Source organism: Salmo salar, chromosome ssa04 (assembly GCF_905237065.1).
Source record: "Salmo salar chromosome ssa04, Ssal_v3.1, whole genome shotgun sequence".
Classification (NCBI taxonomy): Eukaryota; Metazoa; Chordata; class Actinopteri; order Salmoniformes; family Salmonidae; genus Salmo; species Salmo salar.
The window spans coordinates 24,586,261-24,608,040 of record NC_059445.1 but is presented as its reverse complement, the minus strand read 5'-3'; the positions used below and the strand labels follow the sequence as shown (position 1 = coordinate 24,608,040).

The following is a 21,780-nucleotide window of genomic DNA, read 5'->3' as shown; positions in this document are numbered from 1 at the left end:
GTTAACAAGCTATAGTTTATTTCACTTATAATTCATTGCATCACAATTCCAGTGGGTCAGAAGTATACATACAATAAGTTGACTGTGCCTTTAAACAGCTTGGAAAATTCCAGAAAATGATGTCATGGCTATAGAAGCTTCTGATAGGCTAATTGACAACATTTGAGTCAATTGGAGGTGTACCTGTGGATGTATTTCTAGACCTACCTTCAAACAAAGTGCCTCTTTGCTTGACATCATGGGAAAATCAAAATAAATTAGCCAAGACTTCAGACAAAACATTGCAGACCTCTGCAAGTCTGGTTCATCCTTGGGAGCAATTTCCAAACACCTGAAGGTACCACATTCTTCTGTACAAACAATAGTACGCAAGTATAAACACCATGGGAACACGCAGCCGTCATACCGCTCAGGAAGGAGATGCGTTCTGTCTGAAAAGTGCAATTCAATCCCAGAACAACAGCAAAGGACCTTGTGAAGATTCTGGAGGAAACAGGTACAAAGTATCTATCTCCACAGTAAAACGAGTCCTATGTCGACATAACCTGAAAGGCCGCTCAGCAAGGAAGAAGCCACTGCTCCAAAACCGCCATAAAAAAAGTCAGATTACGGTTTGCAACTGCACATGGGGACAAAGATCACACTTTTTGGAGAAATGTCCTCTGGTCTGATGAAACAAAAATAGAACTGTTTGGCTATAATGACCATTGTTATGTTTGTAGGAAAAAGGGGGATGCTTGCAAGCCGAAGAACACCATCCCAACCGTGAAGCACGGGGTGGCAGCATCATGTTTTGGGGGTGCTTTGCTGCAGGAGGGACTGGTGCACTTCACAAAAAATGATGGCATCATGAGAATGGAAAATTAAGTGGATATATTGAAGCAACATCTCAAGACATCAGTCAGGAAGTTAATGCTTGGTCGCAAATGGGTCTTCCAAATGGACAATGACCCCAAGCATACTTCCAAAGTTGTGGCAAAATGGCTTAAGGACAACAAAGCCAAGGTATTGGAGTGGCCATCACAAAACCCTTTAAAGGCAATGCTACCAAATGCTAATTGGGTGTATGTAAACTTCTGACCCACTGGGAATGTGATGAAAGAAATACAAGCTGAAATAAATAATTCTCTCTACTTTTATTCTGACATTTCACATTCTTAAAATAAAGTCGCGATCCTAACTGACCTTAACCAGGGATTATTTACTGGATTAAATGTCGGGAATTGTGAAAACTGAGTTTTAATGTATTTGGCTAAGGTGTATGTAAACTACCGACTTCAACTGTATATGGCGTCATGTGGGCGAGCCGTTTGCTGATGTCAACATTGTGAACAGAGTGCCCCATGGTGGGGTTATGGCATAAACTACGGACATCGAATACAACTGAATTTTAATGCACAAAGATACCGTGACGAGATCCTGATGCCCATTGTCATTCATCCGCTGCCATCACCTCATGTTTCAGCATGATAATGCACGGCCCCATGTCGCAAGGATCTGTACAGAATTCCTTGAAGCTGAAAATGTCATTTCTAGAGTAACTTACTAGTTCTCCCATGGCCTGCATACTCAACAGACATGTCACCCATTGAGCAAGTTTGGGATGATCTGGACCGACACGTACGACAGCGTGTTCCCGCCAACATCCAGTAACTTCGCACAGCCATTGAAGATGAGTGGGACAACATTCCACAGGCCACAATCAACAGCCTGATCAACTCTATGTGAAGGAGATTCATGAGGCAAGTGGTGGTCACACCAGATACTGATCCACGCCCCTACCTTTTTTGAAGGTATCTATGACCATCAGATTCATATCTGTATTCCCAGTCATGTGAAATCCATAGATCAGGGCAAAATGAATTTATTTCAATTTACTGATTTCCTTATGTGAACTGTAACTCAGTAAAATCTGTGAAATTGTTTCATGTTGCATTTATATTTTTGTTCAATATTTGTCCAGTATTATTACTGTTTAGACTTTAAATCCTATCTTCGTATTTTTTTTCTATAGTTATGTATACTCATCTTGATTAGCATTGATAAAGTCCATTTTTTTTTAAATATGCATCGATCTAATACTTCCGTGTGCCGCTTGTTGTTATGCTATTAAAATAACATGAACGAATGAAAATATACAATGTGTTCTTTTGTGTATAATACTTTTTTTGCCCCAAGTACGTGATAGATTGACATTGCAAGTCAGTGATCGATTAGTAGAGTCTTTTCATTTGGGCGTATTCGAATCCGAATACTTTTCACTCAGTCATGTTCCATCGGGAACCGGATGCAAATACGAAGCCTAAAGTTTTGGGAAGTTTTTGCAGTCCGTATGCTGTGATTTGTATGACATATTGCAAACAAAAGCTTACAGTAAATAATGTATTTATGTGAACATGGAAAGTCAAAGTAAAATCGCCTGAAAAATAGTAAGTTTTATTTCTAGCCGTTAGCGGAGCAGTGCAACCAGACAATGTAGACAAAACAACAGTGCTAAAGTAGCTACTTAAAAGTTGCTTTTAATTTTTTTTTTTTTTACAATAATTTATCTCAGAGCTTTAGATAATAATGTACGTTAACGACAAACGCATTTGTGTTTATAAGTTAGCAACGTTCTTTGTTTATGTTATTTCTACCACTTAGCTAACGTTTCTCAACCGGATAACGTTACTAGTATGCCGCTTAATGTCCTTATCTACGAAAAACGTGTTTGCAAATCGCAGGGTTGGAGGGTACAGTGGCAATGGAGTTGTTAACAATTTGGTTCATCAAAGATTTACGCAAGATCTGTTTAATTCAGATTAACGTTACAAATACGAAAGGAAAGAATCTAATAAATATAGCAGAATGTTCTTTGTTGAAAACGACATGCACCCTAAGCTTCAATGTGGTTAATCATTAACCCAATGGCTGTATGATGTCGATTTCACACATGTCGAACAGCTAACACAAGACGAATCCACTGAACCCAAAAATGTAGTTTAGCCTAGATCAGAGCCCTATGTTGACGTCCACATATATGGCCCTTGGGTAGAAAATCTGCTTTTGTACATTTTGATTGTTTGCTGAATTTCCCCCTCAACCCACAGTGTATATCAACCAAAGCAGCAGCAAGGTGTGAGTACTGGCAACCGCCAGCTATGGCAACGCAGTTCAGCATCGATGATGCGTTTGTGCTGGAGGGAGAGGACGAAGGGGTGTCCGATGGAGAGAAGGAAGGATGGAAGGGCCGAGAGAAAGACAGAGAGGGTGGGGAGATGACGTTCGGTACCCTGTCCTTTGCCAAACCCCAGGCTCACCCGGCCTCCACTGTGGTTGGCTCCCCCGACCACAGCAGCAGTCTGAAGTACCAGGTGATGCCCCATCATACACACAAAGTGATATCAGGGTGTAATGTTGTGTGGTAGTGACCTAACATTTTACTCTCTCTGCTCGCACAGAATCTGGAAAATGAAGACGTCTTAGGCAGCAGTGGCAATTCCTCTTTCAATAACTTATTCAAAATCAGGTTTGTCTTCATTGGCATGTTGTGATTGCATCTGGTATTACCTAGATGAGAATGGCATCCTCAAATGTAAATGTGTGTTTCTTGTTTTCTATGTTATCAATAAAGATGTACAACGTTCCATTTTTTCCCCCCCTCAGTGATCCTGCTACTCTGTCTTACTGCAGCTCCCAGTGGTCGTTCAGCACCTTGAGTTCTGTCACCCAGCTCTCTGCACAGTGCTGCGGGTATTTAACCACGCACACAAATGCACACAAACAGTAATTCACAAGAAGGCATTTACACTGAACCATGCCCAGAATATTGCATAAGATCAAGGATGTACTCACACACCAACACTCTCAATCACCCACAACGACTGACGAAAGCCCTGCTGTTTTCCTCAGATGGACGTCTCACCCTCTGGTGAAGAAGAACAGAAGAGTGGTCCTCGCTTCATTCCTTCTCCTCGTCACTGGAGTCGGTAAGTCACTCCATCTCTGCTGAAAGAAATGACACCTCCCATGATTCTCATCCAACAGTGTTGTTCACCAATCCATTCCTGGGGGAACGCGCAAGGTGTGCACACTTTTGTATCAGCCCAGCACTAACACACTTGATTCAACTAACCAAAGGTTTACTGATACATTGAATTGTGTGTGTTATTACTAGGCTAGAAAAAAAATGCGCGGAGCCCAGGAATGGGTTGGGGAACACTGCAGTTGAAAATTTTGTTTGTGTACAGCGCTTTATATTTTATAGATATGTCTTGTTTTTTTACCACCGATTGTCAGCCATTGTAATGTATTCATGGCACTGAACTTTTCCTCAGAATAATTCCTCTGTCTTCTCATATCTCTTGTTTGTTATCTTGAAATATTGCCTTTTCATTCAATTTCCATGTTTTCTTTCTCTCAGCTCTCATTTTCACTGGTGTCGTAATACAATTGAATCCGGATGCAGGTAAGAGACTCAGTTAATGTGGTGTGTGTTGTCACAAATCAGTGAAGATGTCTGTGTTCTTGGTTGGTTGTCTTTTACTGTGGGCTTTGACAACTTGATCTTTGACCTTTTCCACAGGTGTCTCAAGTGCCATTTTCTTCGTCCCTGGATTTCTTCTCTTCATTCCTGGGGGTATATAGCGTTCTTTACCTTGACTTGGTTGTGTTGTCCAATGTGTTTCATTTTTCACACGTCTTTCATGCTTTTCTCCTGTCTTTTTAATCATAATGTCTGGACAGTGCATTTGGGAGGAATGTTAACTTAAACATTCCTGTAATGGTCTGTAGGAGTCCCCACTGTCACATACTTGTCACTGTATGTTGATACAAGTAATCTGCAGATTAAATAACATACAGGCAACATGTGCATTAATATCTTTATTTGACCTTTATTTAACTAGGCAAGTCAGTTAAGAACACATTCTTATTTTACAATGACGGCCTACTATACCTTCATATATTTACTACAGAAATTATTAAAACAGTGTGGTAATTGTTTTCTCTCCTTCTCCCTCAGTGTACCATGTGATTTACATCAGCTGTGCAGTTAGGGGAAGAAGAGGCTTCAAGTTCTTCTACTTGCCCTATTTTGAAAAATGACCCATTGCACTACACCTTTTTTTGTCCAATTTCCAGAATCATACTTTTTTAAATTATGTAACAGAAAGATATTGTTCCATGGATGTTTTTTCTTATTTTGTAAAACCTTTTTACCCTGTCTTTATACTGACCACTACTATGGACTCAACCACTTTGTGCCTCAATAAGCTTCCTGCACATCCTGTATGGAAGAGAAGGGAGTCTGATTTGCCTTGTTTGTCATGTCTCGTGAGTAAATAATGACTGTGAAACTACAATAAACTTTTTTTTTTGTATATTACTTTTAGGTCTCCATGAGTCAGTGTTTGTTAGTAGCGGTGGTGTTGCAGTAATGCAATGCGAACAGTATGGGCATTTTAGGATGGCTGTGATGCTGTTGGTGCCAAACTTATTGATCAAGTATTAGGTATTTTTCTGATGTGTTTGGTGGGGCCGCATATCCCAGATTTTAATGAATGGGATGAGTATTTGAGTGCACGAGTATCCTATATGCATATTTTTGGATACAATAAGCTTTTGAAAACCGTTATGTTGGTATGTAGGGAAAACTTAACCACATCAATGTTGGAGAAGAGTTGTGAAAAAGAATCAATGGACAATCGCATTCAACTGGTAGAAGGTAATCTAATCACTGCTTGAAATCCCTAGCCGTCAGCAGTGACGTCAATTGATGTGTCGGTTTCTCTCAAGCTCCCGAAGATAGGCAATCGGCTGCTTTTTGACACTCGGGGAAACAAGGATGGAGGAACTGGCTACCAAGCTACTCGCAGAAGGCATTCAGAAGAAAGTGGTCAGTCCTGGTAAAGGAGATCTGTCAACGTTTCCTGATGGGACCAAGGTGAGTTATAAAATACTGCATTTAATCCACGTCCAAAGAGTAGTTTTGTATGCGTATGGCTGGCTAAATTGGTTAGCATTATTAGCTAGCTGCTAACGTTAGCATGGAGCGTAATTATCGAGGTTTTACATGTTCTGAGGTGACGCATACATTACCTTATTTTAGTTAATTCTGGTAGACAGAGTTATAGTTTGTTATTTACAGAAATTATCAGCTAACAAGTAATTATTGGAGCAAAAACGATAATTGTCTTGGTGAAACTGTAAGGGGGCGGGGCTTTTACAGGATGGACACATTTTCATTGATGTTCGTCTCTTATTGGTCGGTAAACATTAGTTATACGTTTTAATTGGATATTCGGCATGATCGACAGTATTGTTGGATAATCAGTGTGAATTTCTGCCTCTTTTCCTGTTGATAAAAATAAATTCGAGATTTTATGTGGAGTTTTTTCGTCTGTGAAAGACATGCATTATAAACCTTTTACCAGCTCACTCTATCAGCATTTATTGTCCAACGTTTGTATATAATAATGTTCGGCCTGCTGGGAAGTGATTATGTAGAGACTACAACTTTTACTGTTACAAAACAGAAAAAACACTGTTTCATCAATACAATGCATGTCATGTACACTGAACAAAAAATGTAATGTTCATATAAGGAAATCCAGTCAATTGAAATACATTAATTTGGCCCGAATCTATGGATTTCACATGACTGGGAATATAGATATGCATATGTTGGTTTTTCGAAAAACCATTTAGTATCCGGTGTGACCACCATTTGCCTCATGCAGCCTGTGGAATGTTGACCCACTCTTCAATGGCTGTGCGAAGTTGCTGGATATTGGTGGGAACTGGAAAACGCTGTCGTACACGTCGATCCAGAGCATCCAAAACATGCTCAATGAGTGAAATGTCTGGTGAGTATGCAGGCCATGGAAGAACTGGGACATCGTGGACTACAGGAAAAAGCGGGCCGAACAGGCCCCCATTAACATTGACGGGGCTGTAGTGGAGCGGGTCATGAGTTTCAAGTTCCTTGGTGTCTACATCACCAACAAACTGTAATGGTCCAAACAGACCAAGACAGTCATGAAGAGGGCACGACAACACCTTTTCCTCCTCAGGAGACTGAAAAGATTTGGCATGGGTCCCCAGATCCTCAATTTCTACAGCTGCACCATCGAGAGCATCCTGACCGGTTGCATCACCGCCTGGTATGGCAACTGCTCGGCATCTGACCGTAAGGCACTACAGAGGGTAGTGTGTACAGCCCAGTACATCACTGGGGCCACACTTCCTACCATCCAGGACCTATATACTAGGCGTGTCAGAGAAAACCCCCAAAAATTGTCAGACTCCAGTCACCCAAGTCATACACTGTTCTCTCTGCTACCGCATGGTAAGCGGTACTGGAGCGCCAAGTCTAGGACCAAGAGGCTCCTTAACAGCTTCTACCCCCAAGCCATAAGACTGCTGAACAATTCATAAAATGGCCACCCGGACTATTTACATCTGTTGTATTCGGCGCATGTGACAAATAAAGTTTTATTTGATTTTCAGCTTCCAGGAATTGTGTACAGATCCTTGGTACATGGGCCTGTGCATTATCATGCTGAAACATGAGGTGACGTGGCGGTGGATGGACATGGCGGTGGATGAATGGCACGACAATGGGCATCAGGATCTTGTCACTGTATCTCTGTGTATTCAAATTGCCATCAATAAAATGCAATTGTATTCGATGTCTGTAGCTTATGCCTGCCCCATACCATAACCCCACCACCACTATGGGCCCCTGTGTTCACATCGTTGACATCAGCTCGCCCATAATACTGCATACATGCTGTCTGCCATCTGCCCAGTATAGTTGAAACCGGGATTCAGCTGCGAAGAGCACGCTTCTCCAGCGTGCCAGTGGTCATCGAAGGTGAGCATTTGCCCACTGAAGTCGGTTACGAAGCTGAACTGCAGTCCGGTCAAGACCTTGGTGAGGACCACAAGCACGCCGATCCGCTTCCCTGAGACGGTTTCTGACATTTGTGCGGAAATTCATCGGTTGTGCAAACACACAATTTCATCAGCTGTCCGGGTGGCTGGTCTCAGACGATCCCGCAGGTGAAGAAGCCAGATGTGGAGGTCCTTGGCTGGCGTGGTTACACGTGGTCTGCAGTTGAGGCCGGTTGGACGTACTGCCAAATTCTCTAAAACAACCTTGGAGGCGGCTTATGGTAGAGAAATTAACATTTAATGCTCTGGCAACAGCTCCGGAGGACATTCCTGCATTCAGCATGCCAATATCATGCTCACTCAGAACTTGACATTTTTGGCATTGTGTTGTGTGACAAAACTGCACATTTTAGAGTGTCCTTTTATTGTCCCCAGCACAAGGTGCACCTGTATAATGATCATGCTATTTAATCAGCTTCTTGATATGCCACACCTGTCAGGGGGATGGATTATCTTGGCAAAGGAGAAATGCTCACTAACTGGGATGTAAACACAATTGTGCTAAACTTTTTAGAGAAATACGCTTTTTGTGCATTTGGACAATTTTTGTTCAGTGTATTTCATGATTTATCCACTTTGTGTAATACCCGTTCTCCATTCTATCCCCTCAATTTTCCAACAGGTGATATTCCACTACCGCTCCAGCCTGTGTGATGGCACGGTGCTGGATGACTCCAGGACCATGGGGGGCCGGAGCAAGCCCATGGAACTCATCTTGGGGAAGAAGTTCAAGCTGGCCGTGTGGGAGCGAGTCATTGCCACCATGAGGGAGGGAGAGGTGGCAGATTTCACATGTGACGTCAAGGTGGGTCGCCCAACTTAATATGGTTGACTTGGATGGATTAGAGACTGTTACATCTGTACACACACACATACAATTCGTGGCAAAAAACATTGACCGTTATGGAATTTTACAGGGTTTGTCAATATGTTTTGTTAACTGTTTCCCTTCAGAGAACTGCCTTAATTGTACTTTCATAACCACCAGTCCCTCAATTTGTCCCAGTGAATGTAATGTAACCATCCTCTTTCCTTCTCTTTCTCTCCCTGCAGCACACAGCCCTATACCCGCTGGTGTCCCAGTCCCTGAGGAACATCAGTGCAGGGAAGGACCCCCTGGAGGGCCAGAGACACTGCTGTGGCATTGCTCAGATCCACTCACACCACTCCCTGGGCCACTGTGACCTCGACAAGCTCCAGGCCAACCCTCAGCCCCTGGTCTTCACCCTGGAGCTCATGGAGGTGAGGGGGGGGGGCTTATTTCCCTCTCCATTAGGGGGAGTCTGGTTCCTCTCAAGGTTTCTTCCATCCAGGGAATTTTCCTTGCCACGGTGCTACTGCTTATTTCTTAGAGCAAAGCACCTTCCTTGCTTGGGGCGCTAAGTAAATGGACATCTGTCTCACCTAGATGGTTAAATGAACTCTGAACTTCGACCACGACATCAAGAGGAGGATGGCACCCTTCCTTTCAAAGTTTATGTCCTCAAGAGTTTTTCCTTTGCCACTGTGCTACTGCTTGCTTTTTGGGGGTCAAAGCCTGGTTACTGTAAAAGCATTTTGTGATAACAGTTTTTGTTAAAAGCACTACATCAAAATGTTTTCTATCCGTTTTATCACCCAAGCAGCACTCATGCCCCTGTCAGTTCACTGCATAAATACATTTTGATGGAATAATATGATTGACGCCTCTCTCCCAGGTTTTGACGCCCGGCTCGTTCAGACTGGACATCTGGGCGATGACGGACGACGAGAAGCTGGAGGTGGTGCCTCAGATCCACGTGGAGGGTAACGCCCTGTACAAGAAGGGTGACGTGAAGGAGGCGGCCGAGAAATACCACAACGCCATCGCCTGTCTGAAGAACCTGCAGATGAAGGTAAACCTTTCTGACTTCAAACCTGGTCCCCATGCTTTTTGGGGTATTTTTATTTAGTAGGGTAACATTTAGAGCACTTCAGACAAATGCTTTTAATTTAGCTGAGATAACTAGCCATTCTGCTTGTCACGTCAAATGAGATCTATGCATTCCCCGTCTATAGAACGTCTTAACCACACTAAGTAAGTGGCTAGTCTTCTAACTCCTCCCAATCCTTGGCCCCTCCTCCAATCAGGAGCGTCCGGGCGATGAGGGGTGGATCAAGCTGGACCTCATGATCACGCCCCTGATGCTGAACTACTGCCAGTGTCAGCTGATCCAGGGTCAGTACTACGAGGTGCTGGACCACTGCTCCTCCATCCTCTCCAAATACGAGGGTGAGTCACAAACTTCTGAATACATTCAGGTGTAGCCCTGCCCTAGGATCAAGTGGAGATGCTGAATTCACATAGCAATAAGCTATGCTCTGAAAGCGAATGTGTAATTTGTTGCGGCACTGTCATTACTTAAGGCAATCCCTTTAAAAATAAACATTTGTTACTTTTGCTGTTCTGTTTTATCGGTCTACAGCAGGCTTGTTGCTAGTGAATGACAAGTCCTTTTGAAGTGTTATTGCTTACTACCAGCTGCTTAACCTAAATGTGTGTAAACTTAACATTTGAACACACCAGTCTCTTTCCCATTGACACACTCTTGCCTCCCACCCCCACAGACAACGTGAAGGCCTACTTCAAGCGGGCCAAGGCCCACGCGGCGGTGTGGAACGAGACGGAGGCGCGGGCCGACTTTGCCAAGGTGGTGGAGCTGGACCCGTCGCTGGGGTCCTCGGTGGCTAAGGAGCTGAGGGCCATGGAGGAGAGGATCCGCTCCAAGGAGAAGGAGGAGAAGGGCCGCTACAAGAGTCTGTTCAGCTACGACAGCAACGCCCCGGCCACCGCTACCACGGTGAGTAGCCGAGTACCTTCTAGAAGTTTCTCTTAGAATCTGGGCCCATATTAAAACAGCATCTAAGAGTAGGAGTCCCTATAATATAATTGATTATAATCTAATAGGCCAAACTAATCTATATCAGCACTCATACATGAACGCTATTTGAGTGCTTTTCCCAGATCTAGAATCAGATTACCCGGTGTGAAGAAAATATCTGCCCTTTGTTTTACTACTGAAATTAATGATCCATCTGTCTTTACACTAATTGATGTATTTTTAAATTGGCAGTATTTCATCCCTTATTAGTTTTGAATGACTAATTATGTAATGTTGTACTTTTTGAATGTCTAACACTGTGTTATGCACTCTTTTAGGGTTGAATTAAGAAGACGTTTATTTTTGTTATAAAGAAGAGCGGAGGAGCAGTTGTGGACACATTGCTGACACGTTTAGTTTTATCCACACATCAAAGCCATATTCAGTTTCCCCATGAAATATCACTTTCGCAATGCCCTCAAAACCCACACGCCACTCGCATGGCACATATTCTCCTTCTAGATTCAATTTTATCTTTTATAGAACGACGTTACACATCCAAACAAATGTACCCTCCACACCAACAGACTTTCAAAGTTCAGCTTTCCCCTACCGCAAACAGCCAGTTACATCACACACGCAGCGAAAGCACAGGAATACGCAGGAGATCCTCCACTTCTGGCAGTATGACTGGGATGTCAACTTAGGAGACAATCATAAGATATATGATATGTGTGGACACTAGAGCAGTCTCCACCATTTCCCTCTTGTTCACCCCTTTCTTATTTACCCTTATTAATGTTCTATATATGACTATCCCAAGTTATTTACTTTTATCTTCACTTGTATCTATTATTGTTATGTTATTTTGACGTATTACATTTCATTTGCTAATCTGTGTCCTTTGTAGTCCTGTATATTTTAAGATAAGATATTTGTAATGGACTGTTTTGCTCTCAACTCAACCACCACCCCAACCCCACTTGCCTTTTGGTCAGTCGAACAGAGCTAATGATTTGCCAAGTCATTGGCATCAGTGAGTGTAATTTTGATAGTGGCCATCATTTTGGCCCCTAGCTCATTCCTGTGTTCAACGAACTGAAAGGACTGGATAGGGAAAGGCAATATGGCGGAGGCTCGACTTAGACTACTCCTTCCAGGCCTCCAATAGTCACTGAAAGGTTAGAGATGGAACCGGGGCGATGACTCACTGGCAAGCATCAAGTAGAAGGTCAAGAGAGCCTCTTCTGTAGGGCCCATTTTCCTAGGTTTGCACATCAAACGACTGACACATCTCGTCATACCAGCATTTAACTCATTTGTCCCTTGTATTTGTGAAAATTGTATCAAAGGGTCACCATGACTTGACTCAAGTGTCAGTTGTATGAAATTGGTGTTCTTATCTAGCCTGGTTGAAGCAGAGTAAATGCTACACTCAACATTGTTTTCATTGGTGAGCAGTGTTCAACCTGGTTTAACCAGGCTACTTATCATGCCTTCTATAAAATGTCTACGGCGGGACAGCGAGGAGTGCTTTTTGCAGCCATCTTTTGCTGTTATGTTATGACTGAGAAGCCAAATAAAGAGGTGCAACTCTTACTGTGTTCCTAGTGGTACCCACCCGCGACCCCATGTTTACGTGTGAGCACGCTCACCCCCTTCATCAATATCTCCACACACACACACACAGTCCCTATAGAAAGTTTACACCCCCTTTTAAAATGTTCACCTTTTGTTGCCTTATAGCCTGGAATTAAAATGCTTTTTTTTATCCAGTGATCTTCGCATCCTACCCCACAACTTCCAAGTGAAAAAAATATATTTTTGAAAATCAAAAATTGTGAACTGATAGCTTGCTTGGATAAGCATCCACCTCCCTTGTAATAGCAATCCTAAATTAGCTCCGGTGTATCCAATCACCTTCAAAATCACACACCAAGTTAACTGGCCTCCACCTGTGTTAAATTGTAGTGATTCACATGATTTCAGGATAAATTTAGCAGTTCCTGCAGGTTCCCTCTGAGCGGTAGTGAATTGCAAAGCAAACACTCAACCATGAGCTTTCAAATGAACTCCGGGACCTTGAATAGAGGCCTTGAATATCCCATGGAGCATGGTCAGGACGATTATTAACAAGTGAAAGGTGTATAGCACCACCAAGACCCTGCCTAGATCAGGCTGCCCTCCAATATGGATGACTGATCAGAGAGGCTACCTGGAGTCCGATGGAAACTTTGAAAGAGCAACAGGCTTTTCTGGCCAAGACTGGTCATGTATCGTAGGGTGGCAAGAAGGAAGCCGTTACTCAAAGAAGCCCATCTTGAAGTATGTAAAAAAACACAAGAGATTGTAGCTGTGGCAAAGGGTTTTGTGGTCTGACTAAACTAAAATGTAACTTTTTGGCCTAAATGCAAAGTGTTACATTTGTCGCAGACCCAACACATATGGTGGTGGCAGCATCATGTTATGGGGATGTTTCTCATCGTCAGGGACTTATCAGGATAGAACAGAAAATGAGCACAGAAAAGTCCTTGAAAACATGCTGCCCTCTGCAAGAAAGCTTAAACTGGGACAGATGTTCACCTTTCAGCATGACAACGACCTGAAGCGCATAGCCAATGCTACAATGAAGTGGCTAAGGAATAAAAAGTTCAAGTCCTTAAGTGGCCCAGTCAGAGCACTGACCTATATCCAATCAATAATTTGTGGCATGACTAAGATTTCTGTCCAACGTTCCCCAGAGAACTTGCCAGAGCTTGGACAGTTTTGTAAAGAATGGTCAGACATTGTCAAATCTAGGTGTGCAAAGTTGGTAGAGACCTATCAAAACAGACTCACAGCTGTAATTGCTTCCAAAGGTGCTTCCACCAAGTATTAACTCGGGGGTGGAGACTTATCCAATTATATTTTTCTTAACACAAAAATGTGCCTTAAATGTGTAGAATATGGGGTGTAGATATGTGGGCAAAAAAATGCTTATTTTAAATGCATGAAACAGGCACTGACAACATGGGAAAAGTTCAAGGGCGTGTAGACTTTCTACAGGCACTACATCACAGGAGGCTGCTGAGGGGAGGACGGCTCACAATAATGGCTGGAACAGAGCAAACTAAATGGCATCAAACATGTTAATCGTGTGTTTGATATCATCCCACGCATTGCACTCCAGACATTACCTCCCCAATTAAGGTGTAACCAACCTGTGCACTGTATACAAATGAAACAAACACTCGCTTTTTTAATTGGAAAACTTTTCATTTTATTCAATTTTTGAAGTACAGAACTGCAAAAATTGGGTTTACAAAATTACCATACTAACAAAATTGATTTCAGGTGTATAGGGAGGTAATAGTTAATTGGGTGGAGGATGAAGGGCAAGGAAAGCTTGACTGTATGCAGCAAATAGAGGGTACTATGACAGCAGGAAATGTAAGCATTTCACAGAAAGGTTGTATTCAGTGCATGTGACAAATAAAGTTTGATTTGATGTGTGTAGGGTGGTAGCATGTGGAACAGAGCACTGGGTATTTTCAAGATCCTGTAAAGCCTTGTTCACATCAAATCCATTTTTTTTTTTGCATATCCGATTCAAAACATTTTTCCTGCAGTCTGAACAGTCAAATAGCACATGGAATAGGATATTTTAAGCCACCTACAAATCTGATTCCTGGCCATTAGACTTGTCTGAATGGTCAAATCTGATTGATTTGCCCTCAAGTGTTTTTTAAAAACTTATTTGGCATATCTTGTTGCTTGCTAGCTACACTTGACAGTTTGACAAGAACGTGCCAACTAACTAGCTTATTAATCGTTTACAAATAAATGAGTGAATGTGCTAGAAAGATAAACAGCTACCTAGTTAGTTGACTGCTGTGTCTAGCCAAACAACACTTGTTTTGAAAGTATCTTAACCTGAGGCTTTTAAAGTGTTCTTACACTATGATTTTGAACATTCAAAGCAACTGGGAAATGTTCATTGCAGGCATTGTCACCTTCGCTTGCTACATAACTTCTGAGTGATAGGAAGCACCAACACCACTGCGCGCACACAACCCTCATTAGTATGACAACTAGCACAGCCATGTCAGCAAATGACTGCTGTCAACACACACCTCTGATTTGGTCACTTAACTTGCTGTTTGGACAGTCAGTATTGCAAAACGGATTTGAAAAAACAAAACTGATTTGAGCATTAAGGCCTGCAGTGTGAACAAGGCTTAAGTGTTGCTTACTGTAAAACAATGGGTAATTGAACCTTTGGTTAAGTGGTGTCAGTATAGCAGCTAAGAGAAAGATTGAGTATCAAACTCAGACATTTCATTATGGCGTAGTTTTCAATAATCTACCTGAACTGGACAACACGAATCAGACAATATTTACCAGGCCCTCGTGGTGCCTATGAAACCCATATAAGTTACAGAATGTTCTGAGAGCGAACTGTCCTACAACTGCAAAATGTGTTACACATTCTGAACACACCCCATAGGCGACGTGAGAGGCTACATGGAAGAGGGAATGGAACAAGGGAAGGTTACAAGTTCAGTCAGGATAACGAAGACGTGACACATGAGGCCTGTACAGAGACGAGGGACGGGGGGATTCTGCAAAGGGTTATGTGCGAGCGCTCCTCTCCGTCTCTGCCAGACACTCCCTGACCAGCGCCCTCGCGTGAATGATACCTAGAAGACAGATCAACAACATCACAAGTTGGGATTTATAACTTTTACTTCATGTGTGGAGATTTCCACATTTAACCTGAATGTGAATTCAAATGCAGGTATTTCCAGGTAAACTCATATGGAATAAGTAGGCCTACCTGTGTAAGACGTGCCATCATTTCTGACCTTCTGGTATTTTTTGGTTTGTTACATTTCGTTGATTGGTAAAATCATGTCACTAAGTATTGGTGCCATGTGAATAGGGAAAAATGGGATCCTTGGGACTAACTGTCACCTCAGTGAAGTTGAAATGTGTTAAGGTTAGGGTTTAGGGTAGGGACGTCCCAAGGAGCCCAGATCACCATGCGAGTAGAGAACAAAATGGCCGTCGTGTGAGAAGCATGGGTTAAATGTTTGTTTCATTGAAAAGCATTTACTTCAGTAATTATTCATAAGATAAACATTTTCCTTGGGATTACAAGCCTTGGAATAGGGATTTCTGGACTGACCATCTCAAATACTATGACTACCTTTCATCACCAAGTAGTGGTTAATTCATTATTTTTGATGTGTCCTGCATTTGGGGCAATTCCACAGTAACGGAATTACGACGAGACTCCGATATTTCACTTTAAAATGTATGCCAAACAAAAAACACTGATTTCAAAGTTTAACAAACCATACAAAAATGATGGTTTTTGTTTGGTATCCATGTTAAAGTGAAATCTTAGTCGCAGCGTAATTCCGTTACCATGGAATTTCCCATTTTCATTTTGTGCATAACATTTACGTTTCATGAATTGAACATAATTTAGGAATCTTTGGATTTAAAGGACAATGTCAGATTGGACTGGCTTTTATTTTGCTAATTGAACTTGGTGGATTTAAACTTTGACGATTGACTGGATGACAGCTTGTTGATGGTTTTATTGAATGCAGAAAGCCTTGGAACATACCATTTGGTTTATTTCAATGATTTAGGTGTGCTGCTGCTGCCATGCAATGTTGCTGATTGCTTTCACCCACTGCCTTATGTTAATTTCTTATAGCTGTGTTTATGCCAATAATATTAATGTGCTTACTGTCTGCTTGCTGGGTATGTGCACTGTGGTTAGGGAAAAGGAAAGTAACGTCTATGGAGTACTGATAAACATCCTATGTCAATATAACCACAACCTTTGATCCATGCTTCGGGAGGATATTTACGGCCTAGGCGTTTAGCCGGGCTGGCTGCAGTACCTCTCTTTAGCCTCTCCATGGCGCTCTTGCTCCCGGCGTAGGTGGGGCGGATCTCGCGACTCATCTCCTCGATGACTGACAGCAGCTCGCTGTAGGTTGAGCCCTGAGACACTTTCACTGGCTGTGTGTGTGAGAGGGGGGGGGGGATACGAGACAAAGGTCATATGCTGTAAAAGAGCAAAAACAACTAGAACTCCGAATTGACCCTGAACAAGATATAATCATTTTACACAGAGTAGAGATACGGGGATAATTACCATGACGAATCGACAGAAATGCAAATAAACGTACAATTAAATTGACCAGTAATGACCATCTGCTTTGTATTTGTTGTTAGTGATACCTGGACCCTATTGATATAATACCCTGAATAACATCACATGATATTTAACATGACTTTCTAAAATAGCATAGGCACTAGTTAAAGCAGTTGGAGCTGAGGATCAGGCTGTTCAGTCCTACCTGAACGAAGCCCATCGACGGGGGGCCGAAATCACTGAACGCCGGTCTGAAGTTGGAGGAGGAGGGGAGTGAGGGCGAGGGCACACTGGAGCCTAGGCAGAGGAAAGAGAGAATTCAGACGCACTGAAGCGCCCTATGACTGGTTAACATCTTTAAAATGGGAGGCAGGGGCAGAAAGGCTGCGTGGCATCGTGGTGCATTCATTCTCAGGTGAGAGGGATTGTTACATTACGGTTGGTAGTAAACTCAGCAAAAAAAAGAAACGTCCACTCACTGTCAACTGTGTTTATTTTCAGCAAACTTAACGTGTAAATATTTGAATGAATATAACAAGATTCAACAACAGACAAACTGAACAAGTTCCACAGACATGTGACTAACAGAAATTGAATAATGTGTCCCTGAACAAAGGGTGGGGGGGTGGTGGCCCTAGTCCTCACCCTCCGATCCAACAGTTCCCAGACGTGCTCAATGGGATTGAGATCCGGGTTCTTCGCTGGCCATGGCAGAACACTGACATTCCTGTCTTGCAGGAAATCACGCACAGAATGAGCAGTATGGTGGCATTGTCATGTTGGAGGGTCATGTCAGGATGAGCCTGCAGGAAGGGTACCACATGAGGGAGGAAGATGTCTTCCCTGTAACGCACAGTGTTGAGATTGCCTGCAATGACAAGCTCAGTCCAATGATGCTGAGACACACCGTCCCAGACCGTGACGGACCCTCCACCTCGATCCTGCTCCAGAGTACAGGCCTCGGTGTAACGCTCATTCCTTTGACGATAAACGCGAATCCGACCATCACCCCTGGTGAGACAAAACTCGTCAGTGAAGAGCACTTTTTGCCAGTCCTGTCTGGTCCAGCGACAGTGGGTTTGTGCCCATAGGTGACGTTGTTGCCGGTGATGTCTGGTGAGGACCTGCTTTATAACAGAACTACAAGCCCTCAGTCCAGCCTCTCTCAGCCTATTGCGGACAGTCTGAGCACTGATGGAGGGATTGTGCATTCCTGGTGTAACTCGAGCAGTTGTTGTTGCCATCCTGTACCTGTCCCACAGGTGTCATGTTCGGATGTACCGATCCTATGCAGGTGTTGTTACACGTGATCTGCCACTGCGAGGACGATCAGCTGTCCGTCCTGTCACCCTGTAGCGCTGTCTTAGGCGTCTCACAGTACAGACATTGCAATTTATTGCCCTGGCCACATCTGCAGTCCTCATGCATCCTTGCAGCATGCCTAAGGCACGTTCACGCAGATGAGCAGGGACCCTGGGCATCTTCTTCCCCCCCCCAGAGTCAGTAGAAAGGCCTCTTTAGTGTCCTAAATTTTCATAACTGAGAATTGAATTGCCTACCGTCTGTAAGCTGTTAGTGTCTTAACGACCGTTCCACAGATGCATGTTCATTAATTGTTTATGTTTCATTGAACAAGCATGGGAAACGGTGTTTAAACCCTTTACAATGAAGATCTATGAAGTTATGTTTTTTTTTTACAAATGATCTTTTAAAGACAGGGTCCTGAAAAAGGGACGTTTCTTTTTTTGCTGAGTTTATATGACACTCAGGTTTGCGGGTGACGTGCAGTGTGTTCCCTGGACTAATCTCTGGGCAGGTGCAGGACCACAAGTCTTATCTATTGAATGGAATCCACTGCACTGTGGTAGGGTTGAGAGTTCAGTAAGATGGGTGGAGAGCAAACCAAAGATGGGTAGTGTAGAGGGTGCATCTACAGAAATATAAATTATAGTGGATACAAAATAACCGATTGACAGTCGGCAGAAACCTGGCGGGGTGTGGTTGGAGCCGGACGGGGCAGGGGCGATGGGTTTGTAGCTCATCGTGATGTCACTGCGGACCTCCCCGTACGACGACGCGCCGTCTGTCCCGTCAACCCGGTGCTTGTACAGCTTTACTGGTGGGCTGGGCCCCTGAGAGCTAGGAAGAGAAAGTCGTGGTCTTATGTTCATGTATGACATTCATTAACTATACTGTCAGTCTAGCCTGGTCCAGAATACACTGTGTGCTATGCAAGTATTGTTGAATGTTCTGTATGGCCAATTGGGTTTGGCATGACAATGATTGAGGAATGTTGTTTAACTCATACAGACCTGGACCAGGCTGCCATGACGTTGTCAGTGGATTACTGACGTTTGCAAACATATGACTTAATGACCCAGACCTTAGGTTACCTAACTAGCGAGTAATCCAACAACCGCAGCTGGTTTCAAACATTTGACACAACAGTGCCTGTTTCCTCTAGCTACATCAGCTTAGCGGGAAACTTTTCACAGTAAGTCAGTATCTCACCTGGTCGTAGCCTATCTGCACTAACTAACGTTAGCTAGTTGGCTAGGTAGCCAAGCTAACTGTAACTCGCTATCTAGTTACCGGACCAAAGGTCGACGAGATGACATCTTGCTTCAGATAAAGTCAAATTAATAGAAACAAAACTGGTTAGCGGGTGACCTAACTTGTAATTGCAATGTATTTGTTCACCACTGCGCATGTCATAGCTAGTTACTTAGCAAGGAAGCTAGCTAGCTACATTAACTAGCTATTTGCTGACAGGTTTTCATTCGGTGTGAAACAGGCTTGCTAGGTGCACAACAAGGTACATAGCTATAACGTTCTAGTTACAGAATGAGTTTGCGTTCCATAGGTTTAAGTATTTAAGTTGCCATTCAAAATGTAATAGAAAACAAAAATGAAGGGAAACGCTTTCGAAATGTACCTTTCTAGGGGAAGATTTTCAGCCAGGTCGAAAAAGCAGCTTCCTTTCTCCTGCTGAAAGGGGCGTGGCTGTTGATGCAAAGATGAACTGAATATTCATAAGGTGACGCGTTGTCATTGGGTGAATAAGGCTGAAAAAATCTAAGGTGAGCAGGATTATCTATTTATCAGCGCCTTCCCTTCTATCTATTTAGAGGGTTCAGCACTGGTGTGTATTTTTCATAATCTCATTGGTATTCAGAGTTTGAGTGTAAAGAAAAAATCAATTATAGCGATTATGTGATGGGGCACACCCCAATGATTTATTTCCCCTGTGGTTACATGATTTGTGGACATGTCGATTTGATGGCTTTCCAGGTCGTCTTTTTCACAGTCACACTACACATATTATCAGATCTCACAACACCTGGATAAGTGTTTAACATTTCCGGAATCCCATCAATATGGTATAGCAATCTTCTGAGATGCGTAGTGTCGACCTGGAAAGTCACCTTTTGTCAACCATTAACCCATGTTGCTGCAAGAAATGGGAAAGTGAAAGGACAATGAAATATAGAGGGAGTGGGCAAGAAAAATGACTTTCGTGCTTACTAACTATTCGATTTGCATTCTCACCTTACGGTAGAATTTAAATGCACGGAATGTATGTTGGAGGGTCATGAATCTATAGGATCATCGAAGGATCCCTAAAGTGAGGATACATTTGATGTTTACGACCGTTGGAAATCGAGGCACCATGCACTTAGGTACAAATGCATTTTTCTATGACTTCTCTAGTAAAAGATGAGTTAACATTTAAATGAAAGGTTATCAGTGTCCTCTTAATTGAAAAAAGTTATGCTTCTTCTATTCCCCCTTCTCACAACTCTCCACTTTTGTCCATTAAGAAATGTTACATTTGTGACTTGCCGCTTGGATTTGTAACATTTGTTGTTTTCCTTTCATAGTAATAGGACATTTTGTTCGATTTTTTTTCTCTCAATGTATTATTTCTAGTAATGTTGTATTATGCCTATTACTATTAGGCATGTATTCTATATTCTTCCATTAAACCCAGTTAAAATGACTACTGTGCGTGTACTTTTCTAAAATGGCTGCTAGTGTGGCTATTTAACCAATATACTGTAGCAGTAGTAACAAGATAAAACCAAGTTCAGCCTCGCAGGCTCCGTCTGTTCATTTACCTTCACCTGGTTACCAATGAACCCAATAGCTTCACTTCTGAGACAAAAGGCGGGATCTGATTTGACCATGAGTGTACAAAACATTAGGAACATGTGCTCTTTTTCATGACAGACTGACCAAGGGAATCCAGGTGAAAGTTATGATATTTTATTGATGTCAGTGTAGATGAAGTGGAGGAGATGGATTAAAGGAGGATTTTTACACCTTGAGACAATTGAGACATGGATTGTGTATGTGTGCAATTCAAAGGGTGAATGGGCAAGACAAAATATTTAGGTGCCTTTGAACTGGGTGTGGTATTAGGTGCCAGGCGCACCGGTTTAAGTGTGTCAAGAACTGCAACGCTGCTGGTTTTTTCACGCTCAATAGTTTCCTGTATGAAGAATGGTCCACCACCCGAAGGACATATAGCCAACTTGACACAACTGTGGGAAGCATTGGAGTCAACATGGGCATAATCATTATGAACATTTTTGTTACTTTATTGGTCAAGTATTTTGATACTTTGTATGTACCTACAATGTTTCTCTCTCTCAGGCTCCCGAACACCTAAATCATGATAATGTCATTCTGATGTCCTTTATCTTTCATGAAGGGTTGTGTCTGAGGGTGCTGATACTGGTTGCTCTCCCAGTTCCCATCAGAGCAGCTCAACCAGGTGAGAATGTTTACACTGTTAATTTCATTGGTAACTAAAATAAATGGTTTCCTGGACACAGCTTAATCTTAGTC

General features: G+C 42.7%; 4 protein-coding genes across 54 annotated transcripts in view; 3 read left to right on the top strand and 1 right to left on the bottom strand.

Annotated features, from left to right (window-relative positions):
- Positions 1 to 2,235: 2,235 nt before the first annotated feature.
- LOC106602689 (transmembrane protein 134) lies at positions 2,236 to 5,365 on the top strand. Of its 2 annotated transcripts, none has more exons than XM_014195471.2 (8): positions 2,236 to 2,429; positions 3,090 to 3,353; positions 3,441 to 3,508; positions 3,673 to 3,732; positions 3,892 to 3,968; positions 4,403 to 4,447; positions 4,565 to 4,618; positions 5,003 to 5,365. In XM_014195471.2, exons 2-8 carry the CDS (start codon positions 3,141 to 3,143, stop codon positions 5,083 to 5,085), a joined length of 600 nt encoding a protein of 199 aa, XP_014050946.1. In that variant the 5' UTR covers positions 2,236 to 2,429; positions 3,090 to 3,140; the 3' UTR covers positions 5,086 to 5,365. The 2 variants fall into 2 exon arrangements, with proteins under 2 accessions (XP_014050946.1, XP_014050945.1); XM_014195470.2 differs by having other exon boundaries at positions 3,646 to 3,732.
- Positions 5,366 to 5,779: 414 nt separating this feature from the next.
- On the top strand, positions 5,780 to 12,374 carry aip (aryl hydrocarbon receptor interacting protein). Its single transcript, NM_001140060.1, is given in 7 exon segments — positions 5,780 to 5,923; positions 8,558 to 8,740; positions 8,989 to 9,177; positions 9,633 to 9,809; positions 10,045 to 10,186; positions 10,522 to 10,754; positions 11,114 to 12,374. Coding segments are annotated over 7 exon segments (1,029 nt in total). The 5' UTR covers positions 5,780 to 5,824; the 3' UTR covers positions 11,120 to 12,374.
- Positions 12,375 to 14,009: 1,635 nt separating this feature from the next.
- LOC106602686 (cyclin-dependent kinase 2-associated protein 2) lies at positions 14,010 to 19,989 on the bottom strand. Of its 2 annotated transcripts, none has more exons than XM_014195469.2 (5): positions 19,865 to 19,989; positions 18,917 to 19,068; positions 17,135 to 17,226; positions 16,673 to 16,793; positions 14,010 to 15,454 (listed from the first exon to the last, which is right to left on the bottom strand). In XM_014195469.2, exons 2-5 carry the CDS (start codon positions 18,969 to 18,971, stop codon positions 15,387 to 15,389), a joined length of 336 nt encoding a protein of 111 aa, XP_014050944.1. In that variant the 5' UTR covers positions 18,972 to 19,068; positions 19,865 to 19,989; the 3' UTR covers positions 14,010 to 15,386. The 2 variants fall into 2 exon arrangements, with proteins under 2 accessions (XP_014050944.1, XP_045572695.1); XM_045716739.1 differs by lacking the exon at positions 19,865 to 19,989 and adding an exon at positions 19,242 to 19,545.
- LOC106602685 (butyrophilin subfamily 2 member A1) overlaps positions 19,721 to 21,780 on the top strand; it is a 112,687-nt gene continuing 110,627 nt past the window's right edge. For 48 of the 49 annotated variants that reach the window (XM_045716729.1, XM_045716728.1, XM_045716721.1 and 45 more), the window contains exons 1-2: positions 20,331 to 20,609; positions 21,644 to 21,706. In XM_045716729.1, coding sequence (XP_045572685.1) covers positions 20,570 to 20,609; positions 21,644 to 21,706 — 103 coding nt within the window. In that variant the 5' untranslated portion in view covers positions 20,331 to 20,569. Of the gene's footprint in view, positions 20,010 to 20,330; positions 20,610 to 21,643; positions 21,707 to 21,780 lie in introns of those variants that run through there. The other variant, XM_045716730.1, reaches the window with a different exon arrangement.

Excerpts from the sequence above, each read along its gene's own strand:
- LOC106602689 (XM_014195470.2), top strand. The coding sequence starts at position 3,141 with ATGGCAACGCAGTTCAGCATCGATGATGCGTTTGTGCTGGAGGGAGAG. Across the intron at positions 3,733-3,891 it reads CTCTCTGCACAGTGCTGCGG|ATGGACGTCTCACCCTCTGG; the intron begins GTATTTAACCAC and ends TGTTTTCCTCAG. Across the intron at positions 3,969-4,402 it reads TCTCCTCGTCACTGGAGTCG|CTCTCATTTTCACTGGTGTC; the intron begins GTAAGTCACTCC and ends TCTTTCTCTCAG.
- LOC106602686 (XM_045716739.1), bottom strand. Across the intron at positions 17,227-18,916 it reads CTCCAACCACACCCCGCCAG|GCTCCAGTGTGCCCTCGCCC; the intron begins GTTTCTGCCGAC and ends TCCTCTGCCTAG. Across the intron at positions 16,794-17,134 it reads CGTCGATGGGCTTCGTTCAG|CCAGTGAAAGTGTCTCAGGG; the intron begins GTAGGACTGAAC and ends TCACACACACAG.